Raw genomic sequence first — 19,753 nt, 5'->3', positions numbered from 1 at the left:
CTTCTAAAGACAGTAAGAAGTCTATGAGTTTTAGGAAGAGACCATGTTGGGGTGGGAAACTAATAAAACTTGGGTTTTGAAAAGAGTGAGAAAGAAGGGGTATATTATACTTAGGCAGCTACTACAGGAATCCAGAGAGACTATAATGTGTATGTATGTGTATATATGTTGGGGGAGGGGAGGAGAGCTAGAGGAAATGCTAGAGGGTACAGATGAAACAAGTGGAAAACTACAAAGTGCTCAGGAGTTAAAAACAACGAAATTTGCTAATCACTCATTCACCATACTGGGTAGATATTCAAACTGTGCACTGGATTTAGAATGGTCTATAATTTCTATTCTCTAATCCATCAGAATATAAAGATTGCATGCCTTACTTAATGCTAATATAATAAATTTTTCAAAAGTATCTCAGAGCCCATGGACTTCTCTGAAACCATAGCACATCTTGCTGGGCTGGGCAGGCCACCTCCGTCCAGTATCAAATAATAAATATATACATACATAAATACACAGATTAAATGTTCATACACGGATGCACACACAGAAAACCCTAATTCCTGCATGGCTCTTCTCTGATATTAAGATGGGGGCACTTAAAATGTTTTCTTAAAAGATAACAGCCTGGGGCGCCTGGATGGCTCAGTGCGTTGAGCCTCTGCCTTCAGCCCTGGTCATGATCTCAGGGTCCTGGGATTGAGCCTCGCATCGGGCTCTCTGCTTGGCGGGGAGCCTGCTTTCCCCACTCTCTCTGCCTGCTGCTCTCTGCCTACTTGTGATCTCTCTCCCTCTGTCAAATAAATAAATAAAAATCTTAAAAAAAAAAATAACAGCTTAACATAACGGCTAACTATGTGCTGGGCACTGTGCAGGGTGCACAACCACCCTGAGATGGGTACTGTCATCATTATCTGCATTTCATGGATGAGAAAACAGCTATCAAGTGGTAGACTTGAGATTCAGATTCCAGAGCCTAAACTCATATATAAAGCAACTTAGAGTTATTCAAGGATAACCTTTCCAGTCCCTATTTTACTTGGACTCTCTCTACATAGGATCTGGCCACCTACCAGGTCTCTCTCTTGAAACTTTTTTTTTTTGCTGGCCTTTCCCTGTGCCACAACCCTCAAACCACATTCAAATTAAGAACTGTTATTCATGAAAGGACCATTAAGAGAGAACCATCATTTTTGGAAAACAGATCTAAAATACATGTGATCAACTGACTTTTATTCAAAAATATAAAGCAAATCAATAAGAAAAAGTCCCACAGAAAAGTATACTTGAACAGACAGACTATAAACATGAAAAGTTGCTCAATGGCACCTAGTCAAAGAAATACAAATTAAAACTACAATGAGACTATATGTACTAAAGACCCACCAGAAGGGCTAAAATTAAAGTTTCTAATAACACCAAGTACTGGTGAAAACACAAAGCAAAAGGAACCCTCATTCACTGATGATGAAGATTGTAAACTGGTACAACCTCTTTGGAAAACACATTATTCAATTACTATTTCAATTACTAAAATTGAAGATACACTAAATAATCCAGCAGCAATTCCAACCCTAAATACATATCTTAGAGAAATATGTGTGTGTTCACCAAGAGAAATGTACAAGTGTTTATGGAAGCATTACTCTTAACAGCCCAAATTAGGAAATAACCCAAATGTCCATTAGTAGCAGAAGGAATAAACTGGTATATTCATGCAATAGAACACTATACAGCAATGAGGATGAATAAATTCATACACAACAATATAAGAATCTTAAAAACATAAAGTCAAAACAGTGATGTGGGGGCGTCTGGGTGGCTCAGTGTGTTAAAGCCTCTGCCTTCGGCTCGGGTCATGATCTCAGGGTCCTGGGATCAAGCCCCACATGGGGCTCTCTGCTCGACAGGGAAGCCTGCTTCCTCCTATCTCTCTCTGCCTGCCTCTGCCTACTTGTGATCTCTGTCTGTAAAATAAATAAATAAAATCTTAAAAAAAAAAACAGTGATGTGCCTTAAAGCAGATCACAACATATGGATCTTATGGTCAAGACAATGGCTACCTTACTAGGGTAATATTATTAGGAACAGGCAAGGTGGGAAGCTTCTGAGAAGCTGGAAATGTTTTATTCCTTGACCTGTATGGTGTTTACACGGGTGTTCATGTTATAATAATTTATTAATGCACATGTGCTTTATAGACTTTCACATAGGTACTATATCTCACAGCAAAAAGGCATAAAAAATGACATCAGCTGATGATATTTAAGTCAAGATAATTTACACAAAAATCCAGATTTACAACCTGTTTTAAAAAAACTGGAAGATCTGGGACGCCTGGGTGGCTCAGTTGGTTAAGCAGCTGCCTTCGGCTCAGGTCATGATCCCAGCGTCCTGGGATCGAGTCCCGCATCGGGCTCCTTGCTTGGCGGGGAGCCTGCTTCTCCCTCTGCCTCTGCCTGCCACTCTGTCTGCCTGTGCTCGCTCTCGCTTCTCTCTCTATGACAAATAAATAAATAAAATCTTAAAAAAAAAAACCAAAACTGGAAGATCTGGCCTGCCTTGCCTCCTTCTATGCCAACAACCAGCTAGAGCTGAGCAACAGCTACTTCCTTCAGATCAGCTTGCATTCTCTGACTGCCGCAGTGCCTTGTTGTCTCCCGACTTTCATGATTCATGCTATCTACCTGGTCTAAAACCCACCTAACACCATTCCACACTCACCTCTGTGACACTCTTTTAGAACACACGAACTTATGCATAAGCATGTGCATGTATGAATTACAAAGCATATAAGCAAGATAAAGCATCAAGCAACCTCACATTTAAAATAGAAGTGATAGTAGTACCTAACAGGGTTGTTAAGATTAAATGAAATAATGCACACAAAAGACGTAACTGAGTACTTGTCACAGAATCAATGCTCAATATTAGGGGGCTATTTATTATTGACACGCATTTCTCATATTGACAATACATGTAAATCTACTTGCACGGCCGCTGTCTTCTGGTTTTATAGACAACACAGCAGAAAAATAAGGGTTGGTATAAATTCGTTTGATCAGATACTTCAACATGTATCACTGTTAAAAACAACCAGTAAATAAATCTTCCAAAGTTCCTTTACATGACACCATGAAAAAGATTTCCTACAATTATACTTTGAAAAGCTGGCCTGTTTTACTTGTTTTGTCCAAAGCATACCTGATTGTGGCTTTTATTGGCCTGATCAGAGTTAGGTAAACGGGTACCTACTAAAATATACTTTAAGATGATGAATTTTAAGACCTTTGTCATAAAATACCCTCAAAACGAAACTTTAGTTTTGACTTTTGACTTTTTGAGGTGAACATCATATGAATACCAAAAGCAGCTTTCTATATTTCACACAGTTGTTATGCTCCAGTGACAGGCTAATCTAGGCTGATCTAATTCTTGCCCAAAGACAGGGGAATACAATATTTTTCTAAAAACAAAAACAAAAACAAGAACAACCAAACACAAAAATCTACTTCAAACTTTTTTTTCCCTCTGAAGCCAGTTTGGTAGTTAAGTCCTCATACAATGGATTACTATGAATTTGATCCACGAATACAATGAAAACTATGAACTAGTTATCCACATCTCACAAAAGCAATGCTGAGCAAAAGAAGCCATACACACTGGAAGATTCTGTTTGTGTACAGCTCACAGGCAAAACTACAGTGTTCAAGGAATGCATAATTAAGTGGTAAATTATAAAGAAAAGCTAGAAAATGAGTACCACAGAAGACAAGATAGTTATAATCTTTGGGAGAAAGAGGCTATGATCCAGAAATGGCACGTTAGGAATTCTAGAACTTATCATCACGTACAGTATTTTCTTTGTTGCTCTCTGCTCACACCGTTAAAATGCTCTATAAATACAGAGATATGTTCAATGTTCTATCTCAAGCATCTTCAACAGGATTTGGCACATGCTAGCTTCCCAATAAATATCTGTTGAATGTGAAATAAAGTTTCAAAAACTCAAATTGTTCCATATTTCACAGCTTGTCAGACTCTAAATATAACAGTAACAGCTAGCATACCGTGCATTTTCCATGTCAGCATTCTCAATGAGTTGTAAGTAAATTCTGACTATAATTCTTAACCTTTTTCTCCCTTTGAGATACTTTTACCAAAGATGCATACAATACTTACATAGATGTATCCAGATTTGATTAAAACATTTTTTAAAAATTAACAAAGAAAAATACTGAAACTCATGTGTTACAGCAAGCCCAGGCTCTAGATATGACTCTGCCACCTTCCCCAACCAAAAAAGCACACGGGATATTGTGTTATTATAAGATGACCATAAATGCGATCATATTTTTTATGGGTAAACAATGTAAAACTGTATTACAATTTCATAACTGATTATTACAGAATAAAGCAGTTGGAAACTATAAGCTTCTAGAAGACAGGGATCCAAAACAAAAGGTATTCAATCAATGTTTCTTGGGTTAACAACAAAAAAATTAGCTATCACTGAAATCCTATAATTATGAACTGAAGTGAGAGGTAATTGAATTATGTTTAATTCAGTCATCAGAAATTGTACCAACCCCAAAGATTACTAGTGACAATTCCAAAAGAGTGAAAATTGCTAAGATAACCAAGAAAAAATGATGAACTTTCAATCCTGGGGAATGTATACTATTTAAAAAAATGAAAACCGTATTTCAGCAAATAAAAAATTTTTTTTTAATTAAAAGAAGCATAAGCTAACCTTATGTTCTTAATTAGTATCCATCTAAAATAGTATTAACTCCTGTGTTCATATCCCTTCTGGGCACAATAAACTAGAACGACTGAGGTCATTCATCAGTCAATTCAATTCTCAGCATTTCACTTGCACGAAAGAGTTACTAGGTTGTTCTGATACAAACCTACAAGGCAAACTAAAAAAACTTATCTTTTGATCTATCCAAAGTTAAGGGCCATCTGAGACTCAGGATTTAAAACTACATATATAACAGTCAGGGCTTTGTTATTAAGTCTCAAATGGTATGTTTTATGGTATGAATTCTGGCAACACGGGTCTTTTGTTCTAAAGCAGTGTTTCTGTGATATAGTTTATCACACAAGAATCTATTATTTTCATTCATTTTTAAGCTATAAAATAAAATTCCCTACTCCTATACTCACTGCACTCTTATTATTAAGAATTCATCTGTTTCAGAAGGAATGGAAATAAAGCACCTGGCTAACCCATAAAGGAGCAACCTGAAGCTACTCTTCTCTACAATAAATAAATAAAGAAGCGCTCTAGGTCAGAGATACCGAAAGGGCGATATTTATTGCTGCCTTATACTGGAAACACTGTTCTGAAACTTAGCAGTTTTAGATGAAATTTAAAACCAAGTACACTATAATAAACAAATGAAGAAACAAACCCTCAGTAAACTATTCTAATGTCTCCCTCTTCCTACCAGATTAAAAGCTGTTAAACTAGAAAGGTTTTTCAAGACTGCCTTTCAAAATTCAGAGATGCAAAGCAAGTTCCAGTCAAGTATTTCAGAAATATACCAGTCGTCAACAACTTTCTCTTAGTCTCATTTAACATTTAATCAGAAACTCTACTAATAAAAAAATAACTGCTCATTCCACTAGCCTGTCTTCAGCCACCATGCTCAGTCAGTACTGGATACCAAGTGCATGTGTGTGTCCACGAGCCTAGAAAGAGCAGTCAGGGATGGGTAGTCTGTCCCATACACGAATTTACACGAATTTACAGCTAGACTAATGGTCTTTCAGTAGACTGAACTTTAACCAGTCAGGGTTATGTCAAGAAACGGGATCACATTTCCAAATTTTCACCAAAATCATTTTTTAAGACCTTTTCCTTAGCAGCATGGTAATCTGTCTTATTTATACTGTTTTATTCTTAGAACTGTACAGAGTTTACATTTGGTCTCTAAATAGAAAAAAAGATTAAAGACCAAGTAAAAGTCAAAGCCAGTACATTGTTTCCAGGATTGAAAAAAGTGACTGAAACTACTGTAATCTTTTTCCTTCAAACCAAACAAGGAACAGTCCCAGCATTACACCCATCAATGCCACAGATTGGTCTCAAACTCATTATTTGGTGGTTGTGGATGGTTGACCTTCTCTATCACTTACTGATAGTAATCAATGAGCAGCATGAGTCTTTTTTTTTTTTTTTAAAGATTTTATTTATTTGTTTATTTGGGGAGGTAAAGAGAGAACCTCAAGCAGATACCCTGGTGAGCCAAAGCCTCATGTAGGGCTCCATCTCATGACCCTGAGATGAGTCCTTCACAAATATAAAATAAAGGTTTAAGATATTAACATGAAAACATTGGTATCTTAAAAAAAAAAGGGGGGGTCCCTATAACAGTAGTGGAGTTTATGTCATTGCACAATCTGAGAGAAAAGGCACGTATGATTTGAAAAGTAGCTCTCTTACAGAGCGGTCCTAAAATAAACTTAAGAGTTGTAAATACAGGGGCGCCTGGGTGGCTCAGTGGGTTAAGCCGCTGCCTTCGGCTCAGGTCATGATCTCAGGGTCCTGGGATCGAGTCCCACATCGGGCTCTCTGCTCAGCAAGAAGCCTGCTTCCCTCTCTCTCTCTCTGCCTTCCTCTCCGTCTACTTGTGATCTCTCTCTGTCAAATAAATAAATAAAATCTTTAAAAAAAAAAAAAAAAGAGTTGTAAATACAGTCAGGATGATCAAGAACATAAATTACAGTTTTAACCATAAATATCTAAAATGCTAACATAAAAAAATAAAAAAGTTATTTAAAAAATGCTAACATAAAAGCCTCTTGCCTTTAATATTGTAAATGTAAAAATATTCCTAGTGAAAAATAAGTAATGTATAAACTTATTAGCACATCCAGAAAAATATTACTACAGTGAAGCTCATTAAAAGTTGGCAGACACAATCATTTGAATTCTCATAAAGTCCAGTGAGTTTTTCCTTTACTTCTAAAGCAATATGTGGCAAATATGCACTGGTCAGTAAGTACCAAAACTAAAACTACATTGTACCAGCCATAAAGGACACAAATCCTACCTGTAAAGACTAATTTTCTACAGTTCTTAACTTTCAAATGTTCAGCTATTAAGAAAAGTCCAAGGGCGCCTGGGTGGCTTAGTCATTTTAGTGTTCAACCCTTGATTTCAGCTCAGGTTTCAATCTCGGGGTTGTGAGTTCAAGCCCTGAGTTCAAGTGTACACCCAGCTTTTTAAAATACATAAGCAAATAAAAATAAATTAAAAATAAAGAAAAGTACATTGTACCTCACTTGATATAATAAATCAGTTCCTAAGAAGTGATGTAAATTATTTTTATACTTCATTATGCTATAATTTTAGAGATTACTATAAGAAAAAAAAAAAATACTGCTCCTGAAACATAATGGAAACATTTAAGCAGCAAAATCTAGTAAGCATTTATGATAGTACAATCTTAAATTTTATTGCTTCCTCCAAAGTGAAACAGCTTGAAAATCCAGAAGACACTACAACTTCCTTCAGCCACTTTCTGTGATTCAACCAATAGGAAATGTTCCTAATAATTATTCACACCATTTTCTTACATAATTAATTCCTTGGTGAGACAAAGAACTACCCTCAAATTCCTGTTTTCAACTCTAGAATTTTATTATCAGGCGCACTAGCAATTCTGTTTGCAATTCATGTATACTACACATACAAAAACCTTTTCCTTTAATTATTTCCTAAGTTAACATCACATACAAAGAGGCCTTTTCCAGCTCAGGTGTATTTTTTTAAAAAGTTTCCTACACTTTCTCCTAGTATTTTATGATCTAATTTATTTGCTCTTATTCAAACATTTGGTTTTTTTTTTTTTTTTGGCCTATGGTTTAAAGCAGGAAACTACCATTAAAAAAAGGATAACCAATAGTCCCAGCACTTGGTAAAAATAACCCATCCTTTCCCCAATTTTTATAATAAATTCCTAATTTTTCTCTCTCGCTAAGTGAATTTAGGCAAATTATTTTATGTGTTTCAACTTCCTCATCCATAAAGTAGGGGTAATAGTAATGTTCACTTCATAGGGTTACTATAAGAATTAAATCAGTTAATTCATGTTAAGCATTTAGAACAATACCCAACACATTAAATGTTGATGATGATAATCACTAAAAACTCAAATACAATACTGTTCCTGGATTCTGTAGTTCTACTGTCTATTCCTGAGCTGACAGACTGCTTTAAATTACTCTGAATTTATAACACATTAGGTTTTCAAGGAGGGCCTACTTTATCCAAAATTTCATGGCTATCATTCATTTATTTTACCAGATAAACTTTCTCATTATATGCCAAGTTTTCTACAATACCACTGAAATTCTATTTGGAATTATATTACATATATGTATGTGTGTATATCGACTTGGGGAAACTAGTATATTCTACAATACTGACTCTCCCCATCTCCCTCATCTAATTTATTCAGGTTTTATGTCCTTTAAAATAACATGTAATTTACCAACAAATGTTGTATTTATTCCTAGGCATGCTCTTTTTGGAGAAAAACTTAGTGGAATTTATTAGAATTTTAAATGCACATACCCTTGGACCCCAAAACTCCATTTTTAAAGACATAACACACTATACTGATGCACAGATATAAATATAAAGCTACCTATTACAATAGCAAAATCCTGAAAGCAAGTTAAATGTCAATAAGGCAATGATGATCTGCAGCATATTCTTAGGATAACAGACTGCTCAACTACTACAAAGAATACAGAACCACACATAATTGGCTTAGAGAGTTGATCTACAACTCCTCTGCTAAAACAAAAGAGCAAGCTGCAAAATTAATGTCTTCTTTTTGTTTTTTTTCTAAGCTGAGGGTTAGGGTAGGGGAACACAAGTATCACGTGTAAAGTATTAAGTACACAGTCGGGCTTGTAGTAAGCACTTCAGTCACCTCAAGATATTAAATGTGACTTAAAGAAAAGGCTGAATATTCTTTCACTTCACCTATTTTTTTTATGGCCTGCCTGCCTTGTTCTACAGAAGACTTTGTGGTAAGCTCATAATACAGCATTTAAACAAAATAAGCTTTCAACTCATGTTTTACTCATAAATATTTATGAATACACGTCCCTACAATGTAATATTTAAATACTGATGCTTTTCAAAATGCCATTATCAATCCCATAATTCAGGAAGGAAAGTATTGTTTCTTCTAAATCTTACTCTAACAATCCACTGAAAACTGAACCTCTCTCCATACTTCAAATAATCTTTTTAAGGGTATGTTGTCTTATTTTCCTCATGTAGAGTTATTTTAATTACAAAAATAATAAAATAGTAATAATAATAATAATAATTGTAAAAAGAAGTGTGTTGTCTTGGATATCAAGTACCAGAGATCACACCTCAGGAACAAAGTGACACTATGTGTAATATAGAAACAAAGCCTTTCCTCCTCCGAGAGGAAACTCCCTTAAAGGTTAAGTAACGCGAACTTACTTAAAAATCTAAGCAAAATTTTGTTTTTTATTCTAAGTCACTCGGCTCAAATTTTATCTCTAGATTGTTCTTCATCAACGTAAGGTCAAAAAGGTACAAATTAAAATTTTCTTAAAGAACGAATACTATACTCCTTAAAAATATATATATATTCAGTACTAAATGTAACTGCTAATTTCCGCCTCCCAGAAAACAAGGTCCTCCCTGTTCCAGATGCTATGAATATACATTTCCAGCAAAAAATAAATACATAAAACGACTACCTTCTTATGTACTTCGATACTGTTTGAAGTAATGAACTAATTTTCCAAAAGGATTTTTACTCTTCACATTTCTGTATGCCTGTAATTGTTAAAAAGAGCAGGTACTACTTACTGTATGATGAGAAAGACTAAATGTAGAAAGGGAAAGGGGGATTTTAACTGAGTTTACGAACCTCAGCTTTTTGAAGTAACATACAAGTTAGTTTCACAGCACTGAGAAAAATGTCCTAGGACTTCAGAGCACATGTAAAAACTGATAGGAAAAAAGTGTTACTTTTTGCTACACCCACAAGTCTTTCTTAATTTTATTTTTTAGACTTCATCTCATTGTCCATTTGTAGGAGTATTTTGTGTTACTTCTGAAAGTTTAATTCAAATTAAACTCTAAGAAGTGGTAAGGGGTTGGTTCACTTTTTCAATGCTACCTTAAGTAAATTACACAGTGTGGAAAAAAAATTCCGACCTGCTACACACAAAACACTGAGTGTTCTGCTGCCTCAATGTCTTATCACTGGCGCGCGCATACCACGGAAAGTGACATCAGATCGAAACCACACGGTTTCGCCGGTGACCAACCACTCCTCCAAAGACTGCAGCTACCTGCTTGCTGGAGGTGGCACCCCAAACCCCGACCTCCCGCCCGCCGAAGTCTCGCCCTGAGTGTCGGCAGAACCCACTGCTGCCGCCGAGTTTGCCGGCGCCGGACCTGTTGCGCGTCGCCGCCCGCCGCGAGCCGGAGCCAGGCACCGACGCCGGCTGCGATGCACCTGCCCGGGACCGCTGCCCTGCGCGCCTGCCGCCCCCTCCTGGGTCCCCGCCCGCGGGGCTCCAAGCAGCCCACGGCCACAGCCAGCCCGGCCCACAGGCTACAGCCTGGGCAGTAGCACGCGGGGAGGATCGCGGAGCGCGGGCCCGACGAGGTCGGGCGGCCGCGTTCGCTCGGGATCGGCACTGACGGCCTCGGAGACGCTCACCTTGGCGGCCGCGGCCCTGGCGGACATCTTGTCTCTCTCCAGCGCCGCGCGAGGTTCCTCGGACCCAAAACTCCAAGCCACCAACCCGCCGGCTCCTCACGCCACAGACCAGATAAACATCTCCCCGGAGCGAGCGGTGTTGGGGGCGGGGGCGGCCGCAGAGGCCCGGCCCACGGGGAGGGGACTCAACTCGGACAAAAGTCCGGGAAGCGCCCCCCCGCCCGCCCCGCCCGCCCCGCCCGGGTCTTCTCCGCGGGGCGCGCCCGGTCGGCGCCTCCCTCCAAGTGCGGCCACTCGCTCGGCCTCCCAAAGCTCTCGCAGCCCGAACACGGCGGCCCCGCCCGCTCGCCACTGGCTAGCTCCGGGGGCGTCCGGCCGTCCCCGCAGTCCGCCCGGTGGCTCCTCAGAAGCCGGCTTCCGCACGTAACTTCCCTGGAGCAGCCGCAGGGAAAGGACCCAGCCGCGGGGAAAGGACCCAGCGCCCACAGGCTGAGCCGGCGCCGGCAACTGCGGGAGGCCACGCAAACCTGCCGGCCCGGCCCGGCCCACTGAGCATGCCCGGCTGGGCGGGGGGTGGGGCCACGATGGGGGTGGGGCCACGACGGGGGCGGAGCCGCTTCCTCCCGAGGTCCGACCCCAGTCGCGGAAGGAAAAGCCCAGTTTCCGAAGTACTTGGTGGACAGTTTCCGCTGGCAGGCGAGTCTTCCTGTTTGTTTTTATCAAAGGTCCAGCAGAAATCGTCCCCGAGAAGCAAGCCCCTGTGTACCAAAGCTTTTTCGATTTCTAGCAGAGACTTGTCCACTTGGCTCCTCAAACCACGACTGATCAGACCCCGCGCAGAAGGGCTGCTGGAAAGGCTGGCACCTTTCTTGACAATAGTTTCCTTAACGTCGTGAATATCGATGGTCACAGCTGTCACCACATGCCTGGGCCTTGCTTTCCCACTGAAAGCAGAATGCGTTTTTATGTAAAGCAAGTCCTGGCTTTCATCTCTAAAACGCTCCTAATAGGATCGAAATGATTGCTCTCATTCTCGACAAACCGATGGAGCTAAAACTAGAATTGTTAAGGTCGTGGGCACTCCTGGGCAAGCAGACTGGGAAAGACCCAAGAGAACTGTGATATCTTGGTCCACCCACATTAGGCCTCAAGATACATCCAAAGTCTCTCCCACCTCTGTACGCAGGGATTTCCAAAGTATATTTTTGGCAACCAAAATGCTGCAGTTCCTGGTGGTGAGTGAAGGGCTGAGGGGGCCTTCCATTTCTGAAGCCAGTCTCCAGCTCACATCCGGGCAGAAAAGGAGGTTAAAGACTTGGAGCCCATGGTCCAAATTTAATCAGTTTCTGCAAACACTTCCCACAATGCTGACTGACTTGCTAAACGCCAAATACCTAAGAAACCATTTCCAGCCTCATTATTACTCACTTTGTAAAATGTAAAGCTCTCCACAAATGTCAGAAATTCTTCGTAACAATAAATAACATTTTTAAATTAGTACCTAACCTAGTGCCACAAAAGGTACACAAGAAAGGGGGATAAGGCATAAACACCAGATTTCAAACATTGATTTTCTGTTTGGAACTCAACTGTATGGAAAGATCAAACTTCTCTTAGCCAAGAAACACCTGTATATCATACATAAATATATATTAAGATCCCAAAGTAACCTTTTCATATCTTTTGCAACTGAAGCTATCTGACCTAGAAAAAAGCATTCCGCAAATCAAACCCTTATTCTTTCCTCTCCCCTACTCCATAGAAATGGTTGAAGTCACTTTTGTTTTAAACTTATGGTGTAATTTTTTTGTTTGGGGGCAAAGTATTATTTATTCTTTTAAGAATTATAATTAAGGGGTGCCTGGGTGGCTCAGTTGTTAAGCGTCTGCCTTCAGCTCAGGTCATGATCCTAGGGTCCTGGGATCAAGGCCCATATCAGGCTCCCTACTCAGGGAGCCTGCTTCTCCCTCTCCCACAGCCCCTGCTTGTATTTCCTCTCTCTCGCTGTCTCTCTCTGTGTCAAATAAATAAATAAAATCTTAAAAAAAAAAAAGAATTGCAATTAAAATCTCCTTAGGAACAAGCACTGTTTTTTTTGTTTGTTTGGTTTGGTTTTTTTTAAAGATTTTATTTATTTACTTGACAGAGATCACAAGTAGGTAGAGAGGCAGGCAGAGAGAGAGAGAGAGAAGGAAGCAGGCTTCCTGCTGAGCAGCGAGCCCATTGTGGGGCTCTATCTCAGGACCCTGGGATCATGACCTGAGCCGAAGGCAGAGGCCTTAACCCACTGAGCCACCCAGGTGCCCCAGAAACAGCACTATTTTTAAAAAATGTGGAGCGTTTTCATGTCTTTATTACTTTATTACTGGAAACCTTTCATGTGTTTATTACTTTTATCATATATTAAGGCATGTAATCAGCATAACCTGCCTAGAACTAGGCATCCTGTTTTTAATAGCACCTAAACCTAGAGACATACCTAAAAATGCACCGAAACTTCTCTTTTGTTCTCATTTGTCACTTTTCATCAAGTCTTCTGTATACCATTTAAATGCCTGATTACAACAATTTGCCAAAAATCTAGTATATCTGATTACAATTTTAGTTTATTTTATTTTTGCCATGGTTTAAGACGTACTGAAATCAAGCAAAAAAAATTTTACCTTGAGAATACCTTGCTTTAAAAGTTACATTTGTAAAAATATCTCAGTGAATAATAGTACCCTCTAAAAATTTTTTTCAGTGGTATTTGTAATATCTGAAGTAAACTGTATAACATGTTTTATGTGTTTCCTTTTCTCTAGAGTAGCAAGAGAAAGTTTTTGTCACTTGTAAAAATGAAAGTAAAACACTACTGTCAAGTCTTAAAAACACATCTTCATCCCAATGGTTTATTTTTGTGGAAATGCTCTGATAAGTAGTGGAAAGCATAGAGCATAATCTCAGGTAGTTGCCCCTTTAACAATGGAGAGTTTATCCACGGAACAACAAAAGTTATACCACAACTTTAATGTTCAGGTGTGAATGTGGTTATAGCTCCTCTAGACTCATCCATGGGAAGAAATACAAGCAAGTTTGAGATTGTCATTTAGAGTAACAATCAAGTTTAACCAAGAACCTCTTTCGATTGCACAGATTATGTTTTTTCTGATCATCTAATGCAAACTGAACAGGAAACTAAAAAACCACAACACTCAGAAAGAGAACTTCCTGTGGGATTTTTGGTGTCTGCGGCTCAGAATGAAAAAAAGAACTGCACAAAACCGCTGTAAATCTTAGCTAGAACCATTTATTACAACAGCCTTGACCAAAGGAACAACTATATTCATGCCTGCATTTTACTTTGTATATTTTGTTTCCATTACCAAAAAAAAAAAAAAAAGAAAAATTATACTGAGGCCTATTTACTTTTGGTATGAGATGTGAGTTTACATATGAAATGCAAAGGGAAAGTATTCTGACATATGAGCACTGACATATGAGAACACAAGACAACCTTGATAATGCCACAGAAGAGGATATACTAAATACTAGAAACAGAATTGTAGCAAAGCACTGTAACCACTACCACCACCTCAACAAAAGTAATCCTAGGGGTGCCTGGGTGGCTCAGTCGTTAGGGATCTGCCTTCGGCTCAGGTCATGAGCGGGCTCTCTGCTCGGAAGGAAGCCTGCTTCTCCCTCTCCTACTTCCCCTGCTTGTATTCCCTCTCTCACTGTCTCTCTCTCTGTGTCAAATAAATAGATAAAATTAAAAAAAAAAAAAAGTAATTCTAGCTGTACTTCTATGCCATGTCTTTGAAAATTCTATACACTGGGGGCACCTGGGTGGCTCAGGAAGTTAAGCATCTGCCTTCAGCTCAGATCATGATCCCAGGGTCCTGGGCTCGAGCCCTGACTTGGGCTCCCTGATTGGGGTTCCCATCTGCTTCTCCCTCTCCCTCTGCCTGCTACACTTCCTGCTTGTGCTCTCTCTCTCTCTCTGTGCCAAATAAATAAATAAAATCTTTAAAAAAAAATTCTATACATTGCTTCAGAGTTTTCCTCTGCCAATAAAGTCATAGAACAAGTTCACACAAAGAACAGCTTTCTAAGGGTCATAAAATTTCCAGACTTCACAGACCAGTAAAATTTCAAACAAAACAAAACATAACACTTCAGGGATGCATTATAGGATTACCAACTTTTTCACTTATTTTGCAAAGCAATGACATTTAAAAACAAACACTCATACACTTAGAGATGATTAAAATGGTAGACTTTATATTATGTACATTTTGCCACAATAAAAAAATATCAAAAGAATGTTACTATCACCAACATCATTTCATTTTCAAAAGGACATATAAACACTAAAAAGTCATTTTTCATTCAGTTCAAAATAAAGAACAGTCCTCCCTAAAACAAGAGTGAGGCCATGCTTCCCTTGACTGGGGCAGGGCAGAGCTCTCTCTTTGTCGGGTCCTGAATTTCACACAACCAGGCCAATTGTTAGATCCATAATTCAATGGAATCCATGACTCCAGCCAGACTGGCAAGGCAAGCCTCTAACTCCTCTCTGAGCAGTTTGCCTCCCCTTCTCTCCAGCTCCTGTTTCCCATCTTCTATACTCTCCTAAGGATTCCTCAAAGACCTCCCCCCAAGGCCAAGCAGTGATTCCTAGAGGAAAAAAGAAATTAAGGAATGGAAACTCCCTTCCCTTCCTGACAAACTATGATATACCTACCCTGTGCACCTGCTTTTCTTCTGTCCTCTGCCCTCCCTGGGCTCTGAACCCCATATCCGGAGCTGGCTGGCTCTATCAGCTTTGTTCTAACTCGCCACCATTTTCATGCTTTCTCAGCCAAAGGATTCTACCTACATCTCAGAATTCAAGCTTCCTCTGACGTCTTCCATGTAAAAAACAGCAGGTGAGGCTGAGGGTCAAGGTGGCAACCCTGACCCTACCCAGGCTACCTTTGATGGTATGCAATTGGCGCAGCTGCTGAGAAGGCCCCCTACACGGGCTTTAGTACTCTGCAGCACTGTCTGGAATCTTAACGGTTTTTGCTTTGGATTTGTGTTTTGTAAGTGAAGGTGATGGGACACAGGGGCATGCACTGGGGACCTTAGCTCACAAGTGATCCTGTTTGTTTTAGCCTCCCTGAAGGGCTTCTCAGCTACTCACTCCCAGGGTTCCTGAAGTCCCTGCCAGTGCTCTCTCCCCCTCCCTGCCCTCACAAAGATCTGGGAGAGGGTTGAGGTCAGGCTTGTGTACCCTTAGCACCTTGGTCTGGGCAAGAGCCCCAGGCTGACAGGAGGCCATATATATCTTGGTGGGGGTGAGTCTCCTGCCTATCCTCCATTGGAGTACCAAGCTACTAGGGGTAGAGGCTTAAGGATCCTTGGTAGTTGCTGTCTGCTATGGGCTGGAGCGGCAGTCTTGTAGCCTGACTCCCCCAGACCCTGTCCTCACCTTGGGCATTTAGGTCAGGTGGCTTGTGAGAAGAGGGTCCCAGTAGGCTCAGAAGGCAAGTGGGCCCCCCAGGGACCTGTGAGGGTAAGATGTAATTATACCAGACCCAGGGGTGTTTGCCCCAGGAATGGGGTCTTCTCTCCTCCCTACCTTTCTGAGTCCAGCTGGGTTTGTCTCTTCTGGCCAGCTTAAGGGACAAACTCCAGGGACAGGCCATAAAATACAGACAGTGTAATTTAAGTGATTGCTCATACAAGTTAAATATTCTGATCTTTGCTTTTAAAACTGGCACTGCTTAATATAAAGATAAATGGTAAAATTATAAATAACTTTAATGGCAGTTTTTTTTTGCTTTTTGAACAAAGGGTCCCCTATTTTCATTTTCTACCGGACCCCACACATTAGAGACCACCTCTCCCTTTAGATCTCATTCTATGAGTTCATGACAAGCTTTTCAGAAGTTCCCTATCACCTCTAGGTCTCCCTGTTGACAAGACATGCCCAAGTCCTTTGGTATTCTTTCTTTCTCACCTTAATTTCACAACTACTGCAGGCATATGTTCCTTCTATGAAAGAAGCAATAGACATTTTTTTAAGAGTCCAACTGGACCCCGTGCTCATTCCGACTCCTATTACCCAGAATATTAGTATTTAAACTGAACCAGAGTATGTCTTTCGAGATCACTTTCTGTGTTATTTATTTACACATACATATGAAAACAAAGAGAAACGGGGAAGGGCTGTGATATACAGGGATATACAAGTTTTTTAGAAAACAAATGATAGGCAATATTTACTTTTGCAATTTTTTTCCTCTTAATATTTTTGTCTTGGAGATTATGTCAAACAATGAAAATCTATGTTATCATTTAAAAATGGCTGCCTAGTATTCCATAACATAGATATACTGTAATTTGTCTAATTAAGATGGTTTTGATATTATGCTGCTGCAGTGAAAATCCTTATTTACGCTTTCTTGTGTACATGTGAAGTTTCCCTCTAAGAGAGACATCCTAAAGGGAATTTTCTGGGTTGAGGTATATGTTTATTTGAAATAAATTTTTAAAACTGTTACTGTCTACCATCCCTCCAAAAATACTGGATCAACTTATCCTGTTTCCCCCACCCATATGAACACTTGATAATAGTAATCTTTTAAATTTTCACCCATCTGGTAGACAAAAATGGTGTATTACTTCCTGTTTATGTCATTTACTCCCCCCCCTTTTTTGTTAGGTTATTTCTGTTATTGATTTGTTGAAGCTCTTTAAGTATACTTTTTTATTGAATGCAGCTGTTTGTGTGTGTGTGTGTGTGTGTGTGTGTTTTAAATAAAATTTATTTTGGAATAATTTTAGCTAGAAAGAAAAGTTGCAAAGATGATACAGAGTTTATCCGCCTTCCCCTAATATTAACATCTTATATAACTATGCTAGATTTGTTAAAAGTTAAAAAATTATCATTGTTATATTAACTAAACTGCATCAAATTCTGCTAATTTTAACTCTTTGATTTCTCTGATATTCTTCCACTTCCACTGATTACTCCTCCTTCCCAAATCTTATGGAAATTATTTTAAACATGTTCATTTTGAGCCTCCAGACTTTTCTTAAGCTCAGGTTTGTGAATATGACTATGAATGAGGCAGAATGTAAACCAAAAAGCCATAGTGGACAACACGGAGGGTACACCTGGAGTTTCACAGTTCTTATTCATTCAGGAACATTTTTTTTCTCAGACTGGTGTTTGTAAAAGAATTGCTATGGGATGTTTTTTCAGCCTCAAACAGTAAATGGAGATCAGAAGAAATCTCCCAACTCCACTTTAGTTTGAAGTCTGACTTCTCTAGATGGCAGGGAATACCAAACTCACCAGATTTTAAAAAAAGAGATTCCTTAAAAGAATCTGAATGACCATGTCCCCCAAAGTATGTCTGGATTCTCTTTACAATGTGGTGTGATAAACCTTTATAATAAGACTCTTTAAAACAAATAAATAAACAGAAGATATAGAAAAATGACTGAAGCCCCATTTAAAAAGAGGTAAACATATTTTTATATTTAAAATATCCTTTAGGGGCACCTGGGAGGTTCAGTTGGTTAAGCATCCAACTCTTGATTTCAGCTCAGGTCATGATCTCAGGGTTGTGAGATCAAGCCCCAGGTCTGGCTCTGTGCTAGGTGTGGAAACTGCTGAGGATTCTCTCTCTCTTCCCCTCTGACTCTGCCCCTACCCCACCTCCAACCCATGCCCACGAGGGTGTGCTCTCTAAAAAAAATAAATAAATAAATAAAATAATTTTTTAAAGGGACTAAAATAGGGGCACCTGGGTGGCTCAGTGGGTTAAAGCCTCTGCCTTCAGCTCGGGTCATGATTCCAGGATCCTAGGATCAAGCCCCGCATCGGGCTTTCTGCTCAGCGGGGCGACTGCTTCTTCTTCTCTCTCTGCCTGCCTCTCTGCCTACTTGTGATCTCTGTCTGTCAAGTAAATAAATAAAAAATCTTTAAAAAGAAAAAATATTTTTAAAAAAGGGACTAAAATAGATGCATATACTTGCAAAAGAAACACTAGAAGGAAGACTAAGAATAAAAATAGTTACCTTTGGAGGAAGGAGAGGACATCAATATTTTTTCTACATACGCTCTATAATATAGTTTCAACTTTGAAAACATAAAAATATTTTACATATTTTAAAAAGTAAATGAAATCAAGAAGAAAAAATATCTGTGAAAACTGAAAATGAACTGAAGAAAACATAAAGTTGGTGACCTAACCACAGAGAAAAGAATTATTTCCGATGTCTCTAACACAAAATACTTTGATTGTAGATTCTTTGTATAACACTCTAAGGAAAGCAGCACTGCAAAGAAATCTTAAATTTCATTCAGTAGTCTGTTAGTAAAAATACCAACATTATTAATTTGAAACTGTTAATTTTTGTATGTGTACATTAACTAATATAAAATTGCTATATATTCATTAGTTCATTAACCTATATATAATGTTTAGCTGTTATTTATGTGTCTTAACAAATATATTAGTATATTTAATATATTAGCATTATTAGCATATAATATCAGCATTATGTATTTGATAGTTTCTAAGTGATAATGCTAATAATATGTTAGTATCTGCCAATAATGATAACATTATAGTGTATGGTTTTATACTGGTTATATTATTAGTTAATATATCAATATATAATAGGGTATATTAACATTCTTTTTTTTTTAAAGATTTTACTTATTTATTTGACAGAGAAAGATCACAAGTAGGCAGAGAGGCAGACAGAGAAAGAGGAGGAAGCAGGCTCCCTGCTGAGCAGAGAGCCCAATGCGGGGCTCGATCCCAAGACCCTGGGATCATGACCTGAGCCGAAGGCAGAGGCTTTAACCCACTGAGCCACCAAGACGCCCCGGGTATATTAACATTCTTATGAACCAAGATTTTCTACTAAAGAGAAAAAAGTATAAAAATCATAAAAGTTAAATAAAAATTTTGTAATTCTAATTTAAATTTTTAAAAAATCAGTATAACTTAATTTTTAAGGTATCTCTAAAA

The 19,753-nt window shown here is 38.9% G+C and overlaps 1 protein-coding gene across 10 annotated transcripts in view; it reads right to left on the bottom strand.

The window, feature by feature from the left end:
• The window catches only part of TJP1 (tight junction protein 1), a 251,152-nt gene that overhangs the window by 103,167 nt on the left and 128,232 nt on the right, over nt 1-19,753 (bottom strand). Inside the window, exon 1 of one of the 10 annotated variants that reach the window (XM_047735917.1) lies at nt 11,911-12,029. The exons of 8 other annotated variants lie outside the window; for them this stretch is intronic. In XM_047735917.1, coding sequence (XP_047591873.1) covers nt 11,911-12,000 — 90 coding nt within the window. In that variant the 5' untranslated portion in view covers nt 12,001-12,029. Of the gene's footprint in view, nt 1-10,736; nt 11,275-11,910; nt 12,030-19,753 lie in introns of those variants that run through there. One more of the 10 variants, XM_047735920.1, reaches the window with a different exon arrangement.

Source organism: Lutra lutra, chromosome 7 (genome assembly GCF_902655055.1).
Source record: "Lutra lutra chromosome 7, mLutLut1.2, whole genome shotgun sequence".
Lineage (NCBI taxonomy): Eukaryota > Metazoa > Chordata > Mammalia > Carnivora > Mustelidae > Lutra > Lutra lutra.
Note: the sequence above shows the minus strand (reverse complement) of the source record. Positions and strands in the feature narration are given on the sequence as shown.